This window comes from Apus apus, chromosome 3 (assembly GCF_020740795.1).
Source record: "Apus apus isolate bApuApu2 chromosome 3, bApuApu2.pri.cur, whole genome shotgun sequence".
NCBI lineage: Eukaryota > Metazoa > Chordata > Aves > Apodiformes > Apodidae > Apus > Apus apus.
In genome coordinates, this window is record NC_067284.1 from 11,340,607 (window position 1) to 11,358,516 (window position 17,910).

General features: G+C 43.6%; 1 protein-coding gene across 2 annotated transcripts in view; it reads right to left on the minus strand.

The window, feature by feature from the left end:
• The window catches only part of ANKRD6 (ankyrin repeat domain 6), a 96,432-nt gene that overhangs the window by 25,782 nt on the left and 52,740 nt on the right, over positions 1 to 17,910 (minus strand). For both annotated transcript variants that reach the window (XM_051613479.1, XM_051613477.1), the window contains exon 4: positions 9,144 to 9,401. In XM_051613479.1, coding sequence (XP_051469439.1) covers positions 9,144 to 9,263 — 120 coding nt within the window. In that variant the 5' untranslated portion in view covers positions 9,264 to 9,401. The remainder of the gene's footprint in view (positions 1 to 9,143; positions 9,402 to 17,910) is intronic.

Below are 17,910 nucleotides of genomic sequence, written 5' to 3' on the forward strand. Positions count from 1 at the left end.
TAACTGAGGCCCACTTGATCATCCTTTGACAGAAATTTAAAAGAAACATCAGGAAAAGAGGAATAGGCCACTTCTCCTAAGAGAGGTGTAAGAAATTATGTGAAATGAGGCTCAAAGAAGGAAAAGATTGAAAGAGGCAGCCTGGACAACAGAGAAGAGCTACAACAAGCAATTCCCTAAACACTTAACCTTTAGACTTATGTGGGGAAGAAAAGAACAGTTTCCCACACCATACAACCTGAAAAAGAAAACTCATAAGGGAGAATCAAGAACTAATTGTTGCTCTAGGAAACGTGTGTATAAAATCTCAAAGGACCAACATGAAAAGCGAGTGTAACACTTTAAGAGCTGTTAAACAGCAACTCTCTGAAATGCAAATTTTATTTCATTGTAATTAAGAAAACAGGATTCAAGACTTTGCAAAAATCACAGTCTCTTCCCAAAGAATCCTACTTTCTCTACTACTTTTAGACAGGCTTTTTGCAGTGGTGTCCAGTGATAGGACAAGGGGTAATGGGTGCCAAATGGAACATGGGAGGTTCCACATAAACATCAGAAAAAACTTCTTTACTGTGAGAGTGACAGAGCCCTGGAACAGGCTGCCCAGAGAGGTTGTGGAGTCTCCTTCACTGGAGACATTCAAAACCTGCTTGGACACGTTCCTGTGTGATGTGCTCTGGGTGATCCTGCTCTGGCAGGGGGGTTGGACTCGATCTTTCGAGGTCCCTTCCAACCCCTAAGATTCTGTGATACTATGCATTTTATGAGATAAAGAGCTATCTTACTCTTCACCTGTATCTATTACGTATCTATTTCTTCATTACTGCTGCTATTGTATATTTTTCCACCCAAAGATTTACCCTGCAAAGGAACATAAATGGCCCTGATACATCACCTAGAGAAGGAGCAAACACCTCAAGAGCTGCTGGCTACTAGTGGCCTGAAGTCAGCAGAAGGCAACCACCACCTCTCTGAGGTTTTAAGCAACTTCCCCAGTGGGAAAGCTACTTCAAGTCAATTAAAAATGTAAGTTCAGGACAGGATTGTTTTCCCTAAGCAATTCCCATACCTGCATAGCTGCTAAAGATTCAGGAATTCAGGCTCTTCAGAGCAAAACTGAAAGCCAGCACTGTAATTCACAGAACTGCTGGGGACAAGATGTGCAAGTCACTACTGACTGGTGCTGTACTTTGCATTATTTGTGCACTGATAATTTTTCCTACAGGATTGATCTGAAGGGCCAGATCAAAGTGAAAAGTCCTCACCCTCTCTGACTCCTGGGCCTCTCAAAACCCAAACACTGTCTCCCATTAGCAGCAGCAGCTCATTGCCACATGGGAAACTTCCATTCCCACTCCATTGAAGGCGTGGGAAGGGCTTGCTTTCCACTGTCACCACTGTCCCCACTGTCCCTGAGCATGGTCCAGCCTGTTGCTTGGGTTCTTCTCACTCAACCTGGACACAGGTCCCTAAAAGCCTTCCCCTGTGGCAAAGGGCACTGAGGACACTGCCTTCTCCATCAGCCTGGAGGAGAGCCAGGGCTATGTCGCTGCTCCAGGTGACTCAATAGCAGGAGGCAGAAAAGTCTCCAAGCAACATGGAGGTGGAAAAAAACAAAGGAAAAAAATACCAAAAAAAAAAAGCCAGATTGACAAATCATTCCCAGCTATGAACAGTAAGTTTGGATTATGAATATGTGCTCCAGCAGATTCAGGTATCTGGGTTATGACTTTCTACGTTACTTAATGGCAGTAAATAAATCATGTAATCTGGGCATCTCATGTCCCAGCAGGTTACTAACGTATCACAAAAAAATTATTGAAACCTGTGGACAGAGCAGAAAAAACCCCAAACAAACCCAACTTGAAGCCACCTCCTGTACTTTAAAAGGAGAACAGTGTCAACTACATGAATATATAGCACAGCAGGGAAACTTTCTGGTAAGATAAGCATCTCTAACCACTGAAAAAAATGCTGAGGTGTGGCCAAAGGTACGGTGTTAAAAATAAACTATGAAAGCAGAGTAAGTTTACTTCAAGATGACGGACACACCTTCCCATGCAATTGCCACACAGAGCATGCCTGATGGTGGGACACACGCCCAAGAAAAGGTTGCAAAACCACAGAAGATCCAGATCACACGACCTTCACCTGCCCATTCATTGCCTTAAGGCACGTTAAAATAAAGCCTTCCCGGGGAACAGAGGCTGCCCTTGCCCCAGGGAGCATCAAGTTCTCCTGTCACTCACTTGTGGCCAGCCCCAGGAGATGGGTGCTGGAGGAAGAGAAGGCACTTGCTAGAAGATACCACCACAGGGCCAGGGAGACCTGCGAGCAAGGGTTGCCTAGCTGTTCCTATCACACAGTGAACAGATTCACATTAACTGTGCATTTCCCATTATCATCCCCAAACATGCAAAAACTTCAGCCAGGTCCCCAAAACTCCACTTTTAATATCATTTTTTAAAACAGAAACCAGAGTTATTGAAACAAAGGATGAGAGGATTTGATTTTTTTTTAGAGCGTTTGTGTGTTTTGAGATTCTCTATTCAAAAACACAGGTTCAGAGGCATCCCACCTATTGGAGATGCCTAGAGAGAGACCTTCAGAGACCAGAGCTACTGCATATCTGCAGTCCTTGAGCTCTTCCCACTCTAAAGGGACACCATAAAGGAAAACTATGACCCTAGCTAGGATGGGAGAGTGTGAAGGAGGAACTGTTCCAGTACATTACACTGATTACAGGCTCAGGCTTTTGGAAGAGCACCCATCGATCATCTCAAAATTAATCACAACCCTGCAAGAACTGGCAATGCCAGATATTCTTTTTCTTCCCGGTAACATCAAGATGAAGGCAGAGACGGGAGGTGCAGCTGGGCAGTGTTCCAGCACAGGCAACACAAACACTGGAAAAACACTCCCACCTACCCCCCCACACAAGCATATACATACACACACAGGTATGTATGCAATTTATATTTATATTTACACACACACCAATCCAGAACAAACTATGAGGGAGAGACAAGGTGATTTGGGTGCCCCTCATGGCGTGATGACAAACTCAGAGCATCACAGTCTTTGGAGAGAAATTTTCAACACATCTGCACCATGATGGGAAGCTCCAGCAGTGAGAGCCAGAGCTGCTCTTGCCTGACTCTGACCTTCTCCTTCGTGTCTGCAAGTCAAACCAAAAGCCCTCTACACTAGCTATGAAGGTGACTGCTCATGGGCTAACAGGATTTTATTTTTTTTTTAAATAAAATTTTTCTCACAACAATGCATCCTATGTAAAGGAAGGCAGACAATTTTTCCTCTGTGTGTTTCCTCCACAAAGACATTGTGCACTCAGAACAGTAGCACCAAAGAAGGGGTTTATCTGAATACACACATGGGTGCTAGTGGGAAAGGAAACAGATACAAGCAAGACTGGCTCCTACAGATGCTCACTGCATGGAGATAGCACTAAAACCAGAGACTCTTTAACATGCAGATTACCAACTTAAAAGCTTGTAAGCATTTCCAAATATAAACTGTAATGGTTTGGAGGTTATTATAGAAATACAAATGAGAGACTGCTACAACTTGGGATTAATGAACCAGTAAACCAGTCATTCATATAAAAAATATGCAATTTGGACTTCTATTCAAATGTGAATAATTACTTCAGCGGGCAACAACTCATACAAATCCTCTTGTGTCATGGGCTTATTGACAAAATAAATGGGACCTACTGCACTAAGGCTGCAACTTCCAACAACCGTGACACGCTGCTGTAGCTATGGGGCATATCAGGTTGCAGCCAACACAGTAAATAGCCACATGAATTTCAGCAGTCAAAGGCATGGGTAGGGTTTCTGTTTGTATTTAATCTGCATTCTAGCTTCCACACATTGACAGGCAGCTGTCAATACATATAGTTTAAAAACAGAATATTCTTAGAGCAGCTGCCAGTGTAAGCCCTCTGCAACCAAATCATCCCCTGCCCCCACTGGGAGGGCCTTAGCATCACAATCTTTCCTTGTGTTTATGTACCTGTAGATACTTTTCTGTACATAGAGTCAGTTCTCCATCTCACCCTGCACAGGTACTGTTATTTATTCATCCATTCTGCACTTAAATAAAAACATGCCTATCCATGTTCTATTAGAAAGCTTGAAAACAAAAACCAAGTCTAATCACATTGTTCACACTGATGATTTGTTAGACTGTTCTCCGTGAATAACCTGCTTGCTCAAGTCAGCAGAAAGTTTCTCATTGACCTCAACAGGCATTCAACAAGTCCCTAATGTTTGCTAGTCATTTATTTTTATTTATTGTTTAAAACAGACATAAGTCGGTTTTCAAACTGAAGGAGCAAAAAAATACAAGAGCTCCAAAATCTGATCTTTTGTTTCTGTCCTAACTTACAGAGGAAGAGAAAAAGGGAAAAAGAGACCATTTTAAAGAACTCAACATGCTCTGAAGCTGAAATCCTGACAAGAAGACTCCAAGCACCCCAGCATTACAACAGTGTTGCCATATGGCAGGTTTGTAACATGAGTAGTTCAAATACCAAATCAAACAGAATCACTGAATCAGAACAGAAGCACTACCTTTTGCATGTCTATGTTGGTTTTTTTCTGAATTATCATCTCTTCTCTACAGAATTCAATTTTGTATCTATGATCTTAATGTTAACACTCTGTAGAAAAGCTATATTCTGCTTCTCTTTGAAAAAATATTTATAAAACCCATGGTGCTATACCAATTCCATCAAAACTGCCTGTATTAACCTTCTTGACTTTCTCTGGCAATCTTTTCCACATTTAACAGAGAAGTGATACACTCCTTTGTGTGCTTGCTAATACTCAGCTTTTTCTGGCCCTGTGAATTCTTGCTGTTGAAGGCTACACCCCATGTTGCAACACCGCAGTGCAAACCCAGCACCCAGTAAGTGCCTTCTTTCAGCCCAGCATCCCTCAGATAAACCTAAAGTTGGTGCCTGAGAAGTGAAATCCTGCTTCTCTCCATCCTCCAAGCACCCTTCTAGGGACCAAGGAAAGAGCTGATCTGAGATGTCACTATTACTGTTCCTTCTGGGCCACACCAAGTGGTCTGCAGCCCTCTGCCTAACCTATCTCACCTCACAAAATCAAAAGAAAAATAACCCAGCGCAAGGAAAACAACACTCTGGGAGGACAGCAAGGCAGAGCAGCTCAGCAAAAGCTCCAGAGAGTAAATGTCAAAGATGCATCTGTCAGTAACTTTACTGAAAGAAAGCTCTACTATGAAAGGACTGAAAGATGGGACCAGCTTTCCTGTTTGGAAGACTTAATTATACCAGGCTCCATTCCTAATTTTCCAGCTTTTGTAGCATATTCACCAAAATACTTTCTAACTGCACCTGCTTGTTGGTTCAGCCTATTTGTCTGATCAGTTGTTCAGGGTATTTTTTTTCCTCTTCATAAAGAAAACAGCTATACATTTCACACCTGAAGAATGCCAGACAAAAAAGGCACAAAAATGGAAATAATCTCTTCATGTTACCAGGCAGACCAGAGCAACTTGGTTAAGAAGACGCCCAAAGCAGAGCCATGAAGCCTCATGCACTGAGCTGCAGATCATCTCTTGGCCACCACCTCACACGGTTGGTAGCAGAGATCCCAACACCAGAGTAAGTGCTGGATGTAGGTGACACACGGGGCCGCCAGCCCCCCCTCACTCTGGGCTGCCTGGCATCCAATGGTCAACAGCGCTGTGATCTACTGGCCATCAGCTCCTCCATGTGAATTTAAAAGCTTGAAAATCTGGAAAGATCACCAGTGTCCCTCACTGGAGTCAGGGAAGACGCTGGAGTGTACAATTCCATATTGACTTCACCTGGACAGGTGATTTGCTAGTAACACTGTCAAAATGAAAGAAATGCATTCCTTAGGAAAGGCTGAAGTGAGCATCTGGATACACCAATTCTCCATTGAGTTTTAATTCTTACATAGTAGTAATCTTCTGAAATCATACAGAAAAATTAAATACTGCTCTGCAGCTGAATTGTTGTTTACTGAAGCAGCAATTAACCACATTGTATGACCTTCCTTAAATACAATAAAAATAGAACTGGACAAACTTGTCAGCTATCCAGCATTTAATTGTACTTGGTTTGTTCCAGAAGATATGCTTCATTTTTCTTAAGCTATGCTCAATTAACTCAGCTTCAATAAAGAACTCTCTAGCATTTAGCTCTAAATCCTGGTCACTTCAAGCTGTGGTTCTGCATGGCGTTTTCATAAGAATCAGTCTGTGCTTACAGGTGCATATCAGAAATATATTCAAAGCCTAATGTGATGTGGGAACTTTTTCTCTCCCTCCAAAGAGCTTTGTCTCCACATGTCTTCTTCCAATAGAACTCTGATAAAATTAATCAGCCATTTTGGCTGAGAAGTAAAAAAAAACAACCTTTTTTTTTTTTATTTGGAGTAAATACACTTCTGCAAAAACAGAAGACACAGGAAAAAGAGGACTAAGGCATGCACATGAGTACTTTTATTTTTATGCTTCATTTTGCAATAAATTTTATCTTGGGAAGAGTTGTCTGGGTTTCAATTTATCTGAAATCTTGATCAACAGCTCTCTGCTACAGCAAGCATGCTAATTTTCATCCTAAAATTAACAACCCTATCCTGAAAGTTGTTCTTACTTTGCACCTGTTCTGTTTATTCAGAGATTGCACAAGAACTTGGCTCTCTGATGGCTGAAAAAAAATCCCTTAAAATCTTCAGTTTAAACATACTTGAGATTAATTCGTACATGCTTGCTCCTATGACAACCTTGTCCTTGACTTTTAACAGCTCTTTCTCCTTCTAGCCTTTATGTGTCACCAGATTAGCAGGCCAAGCTCTTCCAGGGTATGTTTATACAGCCTTTCATAGACAAACATGCACATGCTCTCCCTATGCAGCTAACTGGCTGGTTGAGAGCCAGATGCAAACAAGATGCTGTAAAGACCTGGACTGGTCATTACTGAGCCTGAACTGATGGGCTTTGATGAGGGCAGCAGCTTGGTCTCACACTTCTTGGTTCACATTGAGCTCACCTCTATCGGGCTCGCAGGACAGGAGGAGTATGTGTGTGTGTGCCTCCAAAATACTCCACACACGTAGCCTCTGTCACTCCTCTGAGAGCCTCTCCATGCTGTGCACTCCTCCACAGTCTTGCTGATCTGACTTCATCTCTTCTGAGCAGGGCTTGCCACCGGGCTACCCAAGTAACTCATCTGTGCTGTCTGCTGATGTGCCAGGGTGCATCCAGAATGACATCCCCACACCCCCCAGGCTCCAAGGGGATGACCCACAACCTGAAGGAAAGAACAGCTACAACCCCACAGAACCAGCCACAGGGATGGCCTCACAGCTCGCCAGCAGGCATGGCTTTCCAACAGAAACACCAACACTCTGCACCTGGGCACAGTTTTGCTGTCATATCAGCTTTGCTTTGATTTTCCATGAAAGGGTTGAACAACAAAGCAAGCACAAGAAGCAGGAAGTCACCTGTATCGTATTGGGAAGAACAACTAGTCAACTCCAGCAAATCTGCATTATATCAAATTAACCTGGTTTTGTGTACAAAAGTCAGATCTACACAATTTGCTTCTTGCAATTAACACAAGGCATTGCTATTTGCATAATAAACAACCTTAATAGTGAGAAAGTGTTGATTTTGCATTTGAATTGGGGATTATGATAACTAATCCCATGAAACAGAGGCATGATTATTCTGGAAACCATTATAAAGGACACCACTTATCTTCAAACAGTGTGGAAGCTGGACTTGAAATTACATTAATGAACAGACTTACACAAAGGATGGCATCCTTTCAACTGCTTGTGTATTTTCAGGTAGTTCACTCAGCAGCCGCAAAGTTCTTAAAATAACAAAACAAAACAAAACAAACCACCAACAAAAAAAAAAACAACAGAAAACCCTGAGCTACCATTCAGACACCTGTAAGTCAGTATTTCCTGATTATTACTATCTTTAATAGCTGTTCATCAGCTACAGACTGCTTGGACAACAAAGCCAAACAGGCATCTTTATGGGACCATTCATGGTTATTATATCTGTGCTTTGTATCTACCAACAAGCAGCCACTTATTTTTGGCAAACCAGACTTAGAAACATGAATTTCAGTCCAGCTTTCTAAATAAATACTACCTACGACTCAAACACTGCAAAGGGATTGAAAACAACTGCCACTGACAGATAAAGAGAGGAAGAGACAGATTGCTTATCAAATGCACTCACATTTGCTTTCTATCTCTAAATGTTATCTTCCATATATAATGTTCAAAACCAATATGGAAATACAAATAAAACTAGATGCGATGGAGAAAAATAGTTCATCAAAACAGACATCCCAAATTTTATGTTTAGCTGCTCTAAATATCTAACTTACCTAATTATTTTTAAGGTTTTTTGCTGATCAAACCCCCACTGCAACAGCCTATTCTATCTCATCTTTTATATGCTAGTAGCACTTATCTTGAGAGACAGGAAGAGGCAAGTACCAGCTTGAATGCTCTTAATATCTAAGCAGAAATCCTTCAATGCTGACCTTATCTTGAAGGAATAGGGAACACAGTTTGCAACCCCTAAGTTTGGAACTGATTGAGGGCTACACAGCACAAATCAATGAAGATGCTGGGTATAAGTGAGGCCGCTGTAACCAAGAGACTTTAGCAGCAAGAAACTCTTTCTGCCTACCTTTACCCTACCACAACAAGTGGCTTTCCCCCATCCCCTCTCACAGGAAGATGGGCGCTCTGAACCACGTTCCCCTCAACAGTGATGAATCGCTCCATTCATCAGTTCACACAGTGTTCAAAAGTCAATGCATGCTTTGAAAAACGTGGCTGCCCCTCGGCTGACACCCTGCGTTTCTAAGGACTCGGCGTTCGCCCCAGCCGCGTCCGCCGGGAAGTGCACGAACACAAGACGTGCACTGTGCTGTACATCCATACGAGCTATCAAGTATAAACTTTAAGGAAAACTAAACACTAACCTCAGTCACATTCAGAATGGTAAAGCTACGAGGGCATTGTCACAGACAATGGTCTAGGAGTTGTGTTAGTTCCCAGGGATTTCACAAAGCGTTTTTCTCTTGTTACCTTGGTAACGGCTACCTTGGCACCCCTGTTGATAAGCTGCACCACATTCTCCACTTGGCCTTTGTAGGCAGCTACGAGCAGGCGTTCTGAAAGCACAGCGACCACATCCTGCTGGCTCATGAATTAGGAGAGAGAGGTTTTCAGGTTTCTTCGGTCCAAAAACAAAGGCTTGGGATCGGTGCAAGCACCGTGCAGACAGGCAAGGAAGGACTGCCAGCTCCCTGGATGGTGACGTTGTTGCTATGCCATCCTCTGGACCTGTGGATCAGAAAACAACACTGCTGTCAGCAAGGTTTCAGAGAGGGAAGCACTGCAGCAGCTCCTCCCCGAGTGCTCATCTTCACTTTGGGAGAGGGTCACAAAAAACCCTCAGAGCCTCCTGAAGACACTGCACTTCTGTTGCAGTGCAGAGGGATGCAGACAGTAGCACATTTTCAATGTGCCCTCATTCCTCTAGTTCAGGACTAAAATCCCTAAACTTTCTGAGAACTTAACCCTCTTTTGGCCTACACCTGTATTTGTGTATCCTCCTTTCATTCTCTCCTTCCCCCTAGGTTTCCCAGACTTAATTAGGCAAGGAGGGATTAAATACCTCCCCACTGCTAGGAGTAGCTCAGTCTGTGTTGGTCAAGGGAGCAAGAATAGGTTATAGTTACTGGCTGCTGATAGAAATACACAAACCTCCACCTTGGAAGCACCGAGTGCAGTCAGCAATTAAAGGCAGCTGACTCTTCCCTCATGAAAATTAAATGCTTCACAGATGCCCCCAAACTGTTCCAAGGACACCTTTGGGAGGGATCACAACCTGCAACTGGGAAACACTCATCTTCACTGTCAGAGAGAAATTACGTTCTCTTGCAGTGCTGACATCATGCCACACTGACCCCAGAAACAATTCACATCATGCAAACCTGTAAGCACATTCTTCTTCCCAGGCTCCACTGACCTGTACAATGAGCCACTGGAGCTGAAAAGAGATTTCTGACTTAATTCCAAAAAATGTAGTCACAGATCACTTTGACCTGTAGGATCAAGAACCTGCCCAATCTAAGAGGATTTCAGCTTTACCTGTGCTTTTCACACTTTGGTATTTAATTCTTTCAGTACAGGAAAAACACCTTCAAGAGAGCCAGTGTATATACAGATGATTTATTTTTCTCTCTTGAAATATCACTGCACTGTGTCTTACCAGCTACCAGTATTACAGGCTTTGCATAGTTCTAAGGGTAATTGGTACGGGGACCAGATGATCTTGGAGACTGATAGTGGAATACAATGTCTTTCACCCTTATATTATCCCTTTGAATCCATCTTAAAACAGCAATAACTAAAAGCTATTACTGCTTAATGGCTTTCCTGCCCCCCTAAATTGATTTGTTTGTCTGATAGTACAAAACCCTCCCCATCATAATCCCACCATTCAGAGTACCGACATTTTTGCTAAGAGCTTCAGCAAGGAGACAGATCATCACCAGAACTGCAGAAAATACTTAACTTCCACCCTCACACAAGGAAGACACTTCCAGCAATGAGGAGAAAATGCATGGGTTGTTGTGGCACACGAACTCCCCATCTTCTAAATACTGGAGATGAGACCTTTTAACCAACATTTCCCCAATGTTACAAGATAGCATCCACCAATAAATCTCTGCAACAAAAACACGCTGCAGCCCTGTTTAATTGACTGGTTAATAGGGGTATCATGATCCTGTACGTCAGCAAAGTGGTATCTGAAGTCCTTGGGTCCTGCAGAATCACTGATTCACACTAAGCTTTTCTGAACACAAGCTCACGTATATTAAAACTAACAAAAAGTGTTGGTTAATTTGCAATAGTAACAGATACTTCCAGAATTTAATTTGAACTCCTATGGTAATTTGCGTTAATGAATCTTAAAACACTTTATGAACATTAATTCTTACAACACCCTTCGAGGTGAGTATTATGCTCAAGAGAATTACATGCATTTTAGAAAAGGGCCCCATAAAGCACAGGAAAGTTGCTGGTTTCTCCAAGAGATTAGAAAATTCATGTCAAAGACAGGAAACAACACCAGATAATTGACTTTTAAATTCCAAGACTAAGCATTATGCAATACTATCTCCAGGTGAAAGATTCACATTAGGTTTTCTTTACCATCTTGCTTTCTAGGTGTGAACAAGTTTGGAGTAACCTGGAAATAGCTGCACACTTATTCAGAGAAACAAGACAAAAATGTTCTGGGTCTCAAAAGTAGCACAAGAATTGACATCAGAGGAACAGTGCTGCATCCTGTGCCACTGGACTGGTCTCACCTACACTCTCACGTGTGACAGACACAGTTTGGACACCCTGGCAACATGGAAAAGGTGGCAGTAAGAAGAAAAAACAGTAATTTCTTTCTCCAGCACTGTACATCATACCTTGCCCCTCTGGCATAGTGATGTGCCTGGTATAGTATAAACCACATAAAAAAGCCATGAAATACAGATGGCCTACACTTAGTTTGATCTGCAAAAAACAAACCCAAGTTTCAGTCTCGTTTCCCTAAGCATCTGCTCTCCAGTGGCACATTAACAAAGCAAGTTGAAGCCCCCAAGCCCAGCTGCCCTGCTCCTAATGCTTCCCTGATCCTCCATCACATCCCTCTGTAACCCAGCAGCACTTCTCAGTCCTTCCCTCCGTGACCCACACATACAGTGCAGGGCAAGCCTTTTAAGAGGGATCTGTCACTCCCTGCAAGCTTTTCAGGCAGTGAGGTGGTTTGTTTCTGTGCCAGGACTTGCCTGTGCATTAGTGGTTTCCAGATGAACCGTGCCATCCCTAACTTGGCTTGCCCATGCACTGGCTCTGTGCATGACCAAAATCTGTTTGGTTTTCTTACCTCTTAAATAATAATAATAAAAAAGCAGTAGCATCATTGACAGAGATTTTCTTATTCACTGTAAAAAGCCCAGTGCAAGCACCTTCCTGACACAGACATTTCTGAGCAAATTCACATAAAGAGCAGATGCTTGTTAGTCTTTGCCACACGCACTAATACCTCAAATGACCTGCAACAGGGATTAAGTTTAGTGCTGCCAGGGAAAAATCCCGTTAACAGGTATGTACCTATGCAAGGTAGTTATACACACTTCCTAGTTTGGTTTTTCTCCCTCTCTCTTGCTGCCTTCCCATTACTGCAGTCCATTCCCCTCAGAGATCAGGAGCCTCCTCAGCCTGACATTCCCTGCCACGCCAGAGTGATGGACTACAGTGGCACCACTGCTATCAGGTAGTTTGCCTTCTTGCATCTTCCATCAACTGGCTCACATACAAAAGCATATTAAGGAGCTGATTCAGCTGTTGGTCTTTTACAGATCTCTCCCACACTGTTCAAGTCTCTGGCAGCCATCAGTCCCCTTTCCAAGAGGGCAGTCATGTTCCAAGCTTGGCTCCTGCTCCAGGCTGTTTCGCAGACTGGTGCTCACACAACAGGTCACGTTCCCCACACCAGCTGCTTTATATCTCCTCAGCTGGGATTATTTGCAACTCAGAAAAGTGCATCCAATTAGGATAGAAAGCACAGACCAACTTTCCTTTTCTCCTGAGCCGGTAAGAAAACACGATAGGTAACCAGTGGCAGCAGGAGGGGGAACAACCTTCTCATTCAGACCCTTCTCCAGCCCGTACCCACAGAAGCCCCACCACAGCTCCGAAGGCAGTGGAATTTCTCCCTGACAGCTTTAACTCTCCACATGCCTCAGAATCACAGAGCATCTTTCCTTCAGCACATCTACACTTGCAGCAGAAGGAGGATGGCACCAGATGTCCAAGGACTACAATTAAGAGCTCAACTGCCCCTTCCACACTCGGTGCAAAATTAATGCAACAGCACAAATACAGGTGTCCCATCCCAATCCTGCTGCCAGTGATTGCTGCCCAGAACTAAATCCCTCATTATCACCCCCAAATCCAGCAGCTCAGGGAAAGCACTGAGCACAGGAATATTCAAACCTTCTGCCTTTGTAACAAAAAAGGTTTAACATGTTAAAATAAGAAACAGCCCTCACTGTGTTTCTTTGTTCAAGATCAGATTACTTACCTGGGGCAGGCTGGGAAAGCAATACCTAGTTCCCAAGTCTCTCCTCTCCAAAGAGTCAGCCAGGTGTGATGATACCCACAGGTTCACTTACTCCACCATGGGGCAATCCTTTCTGAGGATACCCTGCTCACCCCCAAGGATAACCTGCTCACCCCATCAGCAGAGAATGGAAAAGGACAGGTCAAACTGTGGATAAGTGTTCCCAACTGGCAGCAGCAAGGCACCATTCCCAGGAACTGAAGTCCAGCTGCGTCCCCATGGATGATTCGGCCACCTTGATGAGTCACACTGCCCCAAGGATGCTGTAGGAGATGTTTGGCCAGGAATTGGCACAGCACAGCACAGGGCGGGTGGGCAGCTGGCTGCTCACTGGCAGGGTTGTAAAGCTCTGACCTCTCTCCCACGCAACTGGCAAAGCAGTTTAAAAAACACTCTCCACACCTTCCTCCTCCCCAGCTCCCACCCCTCCAAACGGCTGCCAGGCTGCTTCAGCACCTGTACTGCCTACACATCCGTAACAAAAAAGAACAGGAATGATGGTTTTTGAAAGCTAAAGTCCAGGACACCTCAAACATCACAGATGCTGAAAAGCTAGGCAATAGCTTCTCCTAAATTCACAGAAAGGATTAAAAAAGCCAGCATTCTTTCTGAGGGAAGCGAAAAAGTCCGAAAACTATGAAAGATTTAAGACGTGAGCTAATCTATGAAGTCCCTTGCTCTAAATGGAAAAGATGCAATGCCAGAGCATAGGTCACTCTCAGGACAATCACTGAGTTAAATTAGCATCTGAATAACAGATTCCTTACATAGCTAACAAAAAGTTACTTTCTGCACTTTTCTGTAAGAGAGCCCAAATTCTCTTTTCTAGTTCACCACCAGACACTGCTGAATCATCCAAGAAAAACTCAGCACCTGGTAACTACATTTTATGCAACATAAATAATGGAACAAAATTGTTCTAAATTATTTTACAATAGTCCAGTGTTAAGATATGGAGTTGGACTATTTTGTTATGGGAGGGCACAAAATAGCTACTATTTTTTAATAACATACAAGTCTTTCTAAGAAAACTTCCTATGTTTAAATACTGCCCCATCTCTCCTTCGCTCACCTCTCAGAGCAAAATGGGTTTCTTTGCTTATTAGTACATAAAAGTATATTAAAATCTATAAAATGCTTTTTCTTGTCCAGCCATATTTAAAATATGACATAAACACAAAGACTGTACTCACTTTAGAGTAACAGCACTTTCAGCAGAGTGGATTATTGCATTAGACAGAGTGAGTTTCCTGGAACTCATTGTACCATTTACTGCAACATGCAGAAATATCTGCCTTTCCTCTCAACTGACTTTCAGAGGGTGTTCCCAAGACCTCCAGTACTGCTTTCCTTTAAGTGATTTTTCTCCAGTTCTCTCATGGATCCAGTACAAACTATTCAGGAAAAATGTAGGTGTTTTGCAACAGGGAGGACTCTGCCTTGCACCCCTTCCTGCCCCAAAAGACAGTTAAAAACCAGTCAAAGGCATCATTATGGCAACCACACCAGCAGCAGCTGTATCTGGAAAACAGCAAAGCCCCCAGTCAAGAAAAATATGCTTTTGATTCATACTTTTCTTTACAGTGACATCAACGCTATTTTGGAGTTAGATTTTACACTGACCAGCATTTTGAACTGGACACCTACATACAAGTATAGTAGCTTTTATGCTGTTCTCTGCCTTTTTTCCTATTGCTTTCACTGCATATTTTATCACAGCAAGTAAAATTATTCAGTTTTCTCAGGGACAGTTGTGTGATTCATAACCCTAAGTATCAGCACTGTCTGGGACAGCTGAGAACATTTTCTGGGCTTTGTTTTCTTCTCACTAGTTGTTATTAATTACTTCAACAATTACTATGTAGCAGCCTCCCAGGGAACATCAGCATGACAGCTGTTCATCACACGTCCCACCACAAGCAGATCAGACTGACTGATGCCACTGCTTCACCACAGCTGGTGGCTGCCTGCAGCCAGACCAACAACCAACCCCCACATGAGACGAACACGGGGAGACAGTGGCTGCAGCTTCCCCACTGCTTCCTCAAGAGCAGCTCTGTCACTCAACCTCTCCACCATTGACTTCTCTGAACACAAATTCTCAGCTGCCAAGCAGCTCCCAGGCCATGCCCTGTTACCACCAAAACCAACCACTAAGTTGCACCCGTTGAGCAGAACACTTTTGGAGAGAGGCATGGACACATGGAGACCAATGATGAAGATCAGAGGGAGTTTCAAGTCATCGTTAGACGTCACTAATCTCCTTGTATGAAGATAACTGCCTCTCTTCCCCTTCTACTTATCTCTCTGCCATGTAGTCCTGACCACCCTTATCCAATAAGCAGGTTATATACTTACCACTTTCCACATAACATTATTTGGTAGGGTTTTTTATTTGGCTTATCTCAAGTTTCACAACTACTACTCTCTTCATCCTCTCTTCCAACACCTGCATGCACACAACATGTCAAAACCACTCAGTACAAGCAAGCTCAACTCTCAGCAAGCCCCCATCAGCTGACAACCATTTCCATAACAAAACAATACCTATTGTTCAATAGGGGACACTGCCTGTGTGCAAATACATATGCATGAGATGCCTTGCACCATTTGCATAAAACCAGTTAGGAGGTCTTTCCAGCTCACTGCTGTTTAACAGAAGTGCTGGAGTTCAACCCCGGAAACAAAGCAGGCCCGTGGCTACACTCGTGGGAGAGTGGGGTTTTATGTTACACTCACACACAGTGGGGCTTCTGGATGGGAGACTGTCCCTCACCATCAATTTTTGTGCAGGAGCCACCTGCCAATCAAATAAAAGGCCACACAGATCCCATCCAAGCTGACCACAGAACTTCACTGGGAGCAGAAAGTGACAAAATCCTTTCCATAACAAACTCCCCTTCCTCTTCCACTGCTCTTCTTGCCTTTCTTACCCCCAAGGTATATTCTCCACTGCCAGGAAAGGCCTTCTGTCCTCCTTGCTCCACCTCTGTACCAGAAAAATTGCTTTAGAGACACCACTTTTCATATTACCTATAGCATGGGCAGCATCTGCCATTCAGTTTGGGGACCTCCGTGATGGTGTGGTGGTGCAGAGGTCTCCTCCTCTTTGGGTTTGTTCTGAACCCTTCTCTTTGCCAGCATAAGCAACCCCACACTCTCCCAGCCACAACACAATGGCAACTCAAGTAAATATTGCAAAAAACACACTGGAAAATTTCAAGAAAAAAATAATTCTACATTTACAGATATTTTTTCAGGCCAGAAAACACAACTACAATAATCTAATGCCAGCCAGCACCAAGCCACAAACTTCTATTTGACCTAGATCCTATCTTTTATAAACACAAGCAAAGATGTGCAGCCAGGCAGCAATCTGAAAATGCTCTGATTGACAGAGCAGGGAAGAAGAAAACACACATTTGCCAGCTTCAAAATATTTTCTAGCTGACAAAAGAGCACTGGAGGTGTTTTTCCTCTTCAAGTAAAACACACTTTAGTTGCTGCCAGCAGTGATGAGACAGTCCCTCCTGTAACAGAGGTTAACTAAACCACAGCTGAGGTCTTGGGAGAGCACTGGGAGGTGCACATGGTGAGGTGGCTGGACCAGTGCCCCCCAGTTCAATGCAGAATCACAGAGAGATATTACAGTGTTAGCACAATATTCCCCAACACTGCTTGGAGTCTGGCATCAGTTCAAGTCTGGCAGGTGGTGTGTCAATTAAAAGCTTAACGAGTCTCAAGCTGAAAGTAAGTGGATGAAATCCTGAGGATGGAGCAGCCATTCAGACAAATGGGGGAGGAAATGCTGAGTGTGTTGACTGTAACCCATGGAGCAGTGGGTGCCCTGGTTATGGTGATCTCTGTTAACACTGCAAGGTAGGTTTCCAATGGCTTCCCACCATGGGGTACTGCAAAAGTAAGATGAAGCACAAACATTCAGAGATCTGCCACACCCTGCAAAATGGACAAGTGAGAGAAACCAGGCACAAGGGAAGAGAACATAAAGGTCACACACTACCACATGAGGCACCATATTGTCTCACCAGTCAGCACAGCTGTGACATCAATTCTCTGCATCCTGGGCTGCACCAAAGTAAGTGTGGTCAGCAGATTGAGAGAGGTTATTCTGCCCCTCTACTCTGCCCTGGTGAGGTCTCATCTGGAGCACTGTGTCCCGCTCTGGAGCCCCAATAAAAGAAGGACATGGACCTGTTGGAGTGTGTCCAGAGTAGGACAACAAAAATGATCAGAGGGCTGTAGCACCTCTGCTATGAAGACAGACTGAGGGAGTTGGGGTTGTTCAGCATGAAGAAGAGAAGGCCCCAGGGGGATCTAATAGCAACCTTCCAGTACCTGAAAGGGGCCTAGAAGAAGGCTGGGGAAGACCTGTTCTCTGGGGCATGTCATACTAGGACAAGAGGTAATGGTTTTAAGGTAGAGAAGGGTAGATTTAGGTTGAACATTAGAAAAAAGTTCTTTTATATGAGGGTGGTGAAGCACTGAAACAGATTGCCTAGAGATGTGGTAGAGATCTCATCCCTGGAGACATTCACGGTCAGGCTTGATGGGGCTCTGAGCAATCTGGACTCTGATGTTGTCCATGAAGCCTCCAGGCTGCACACTTCTCATGGTGCTCAGTGTTTCAGGTTACAAGGCAGCAGG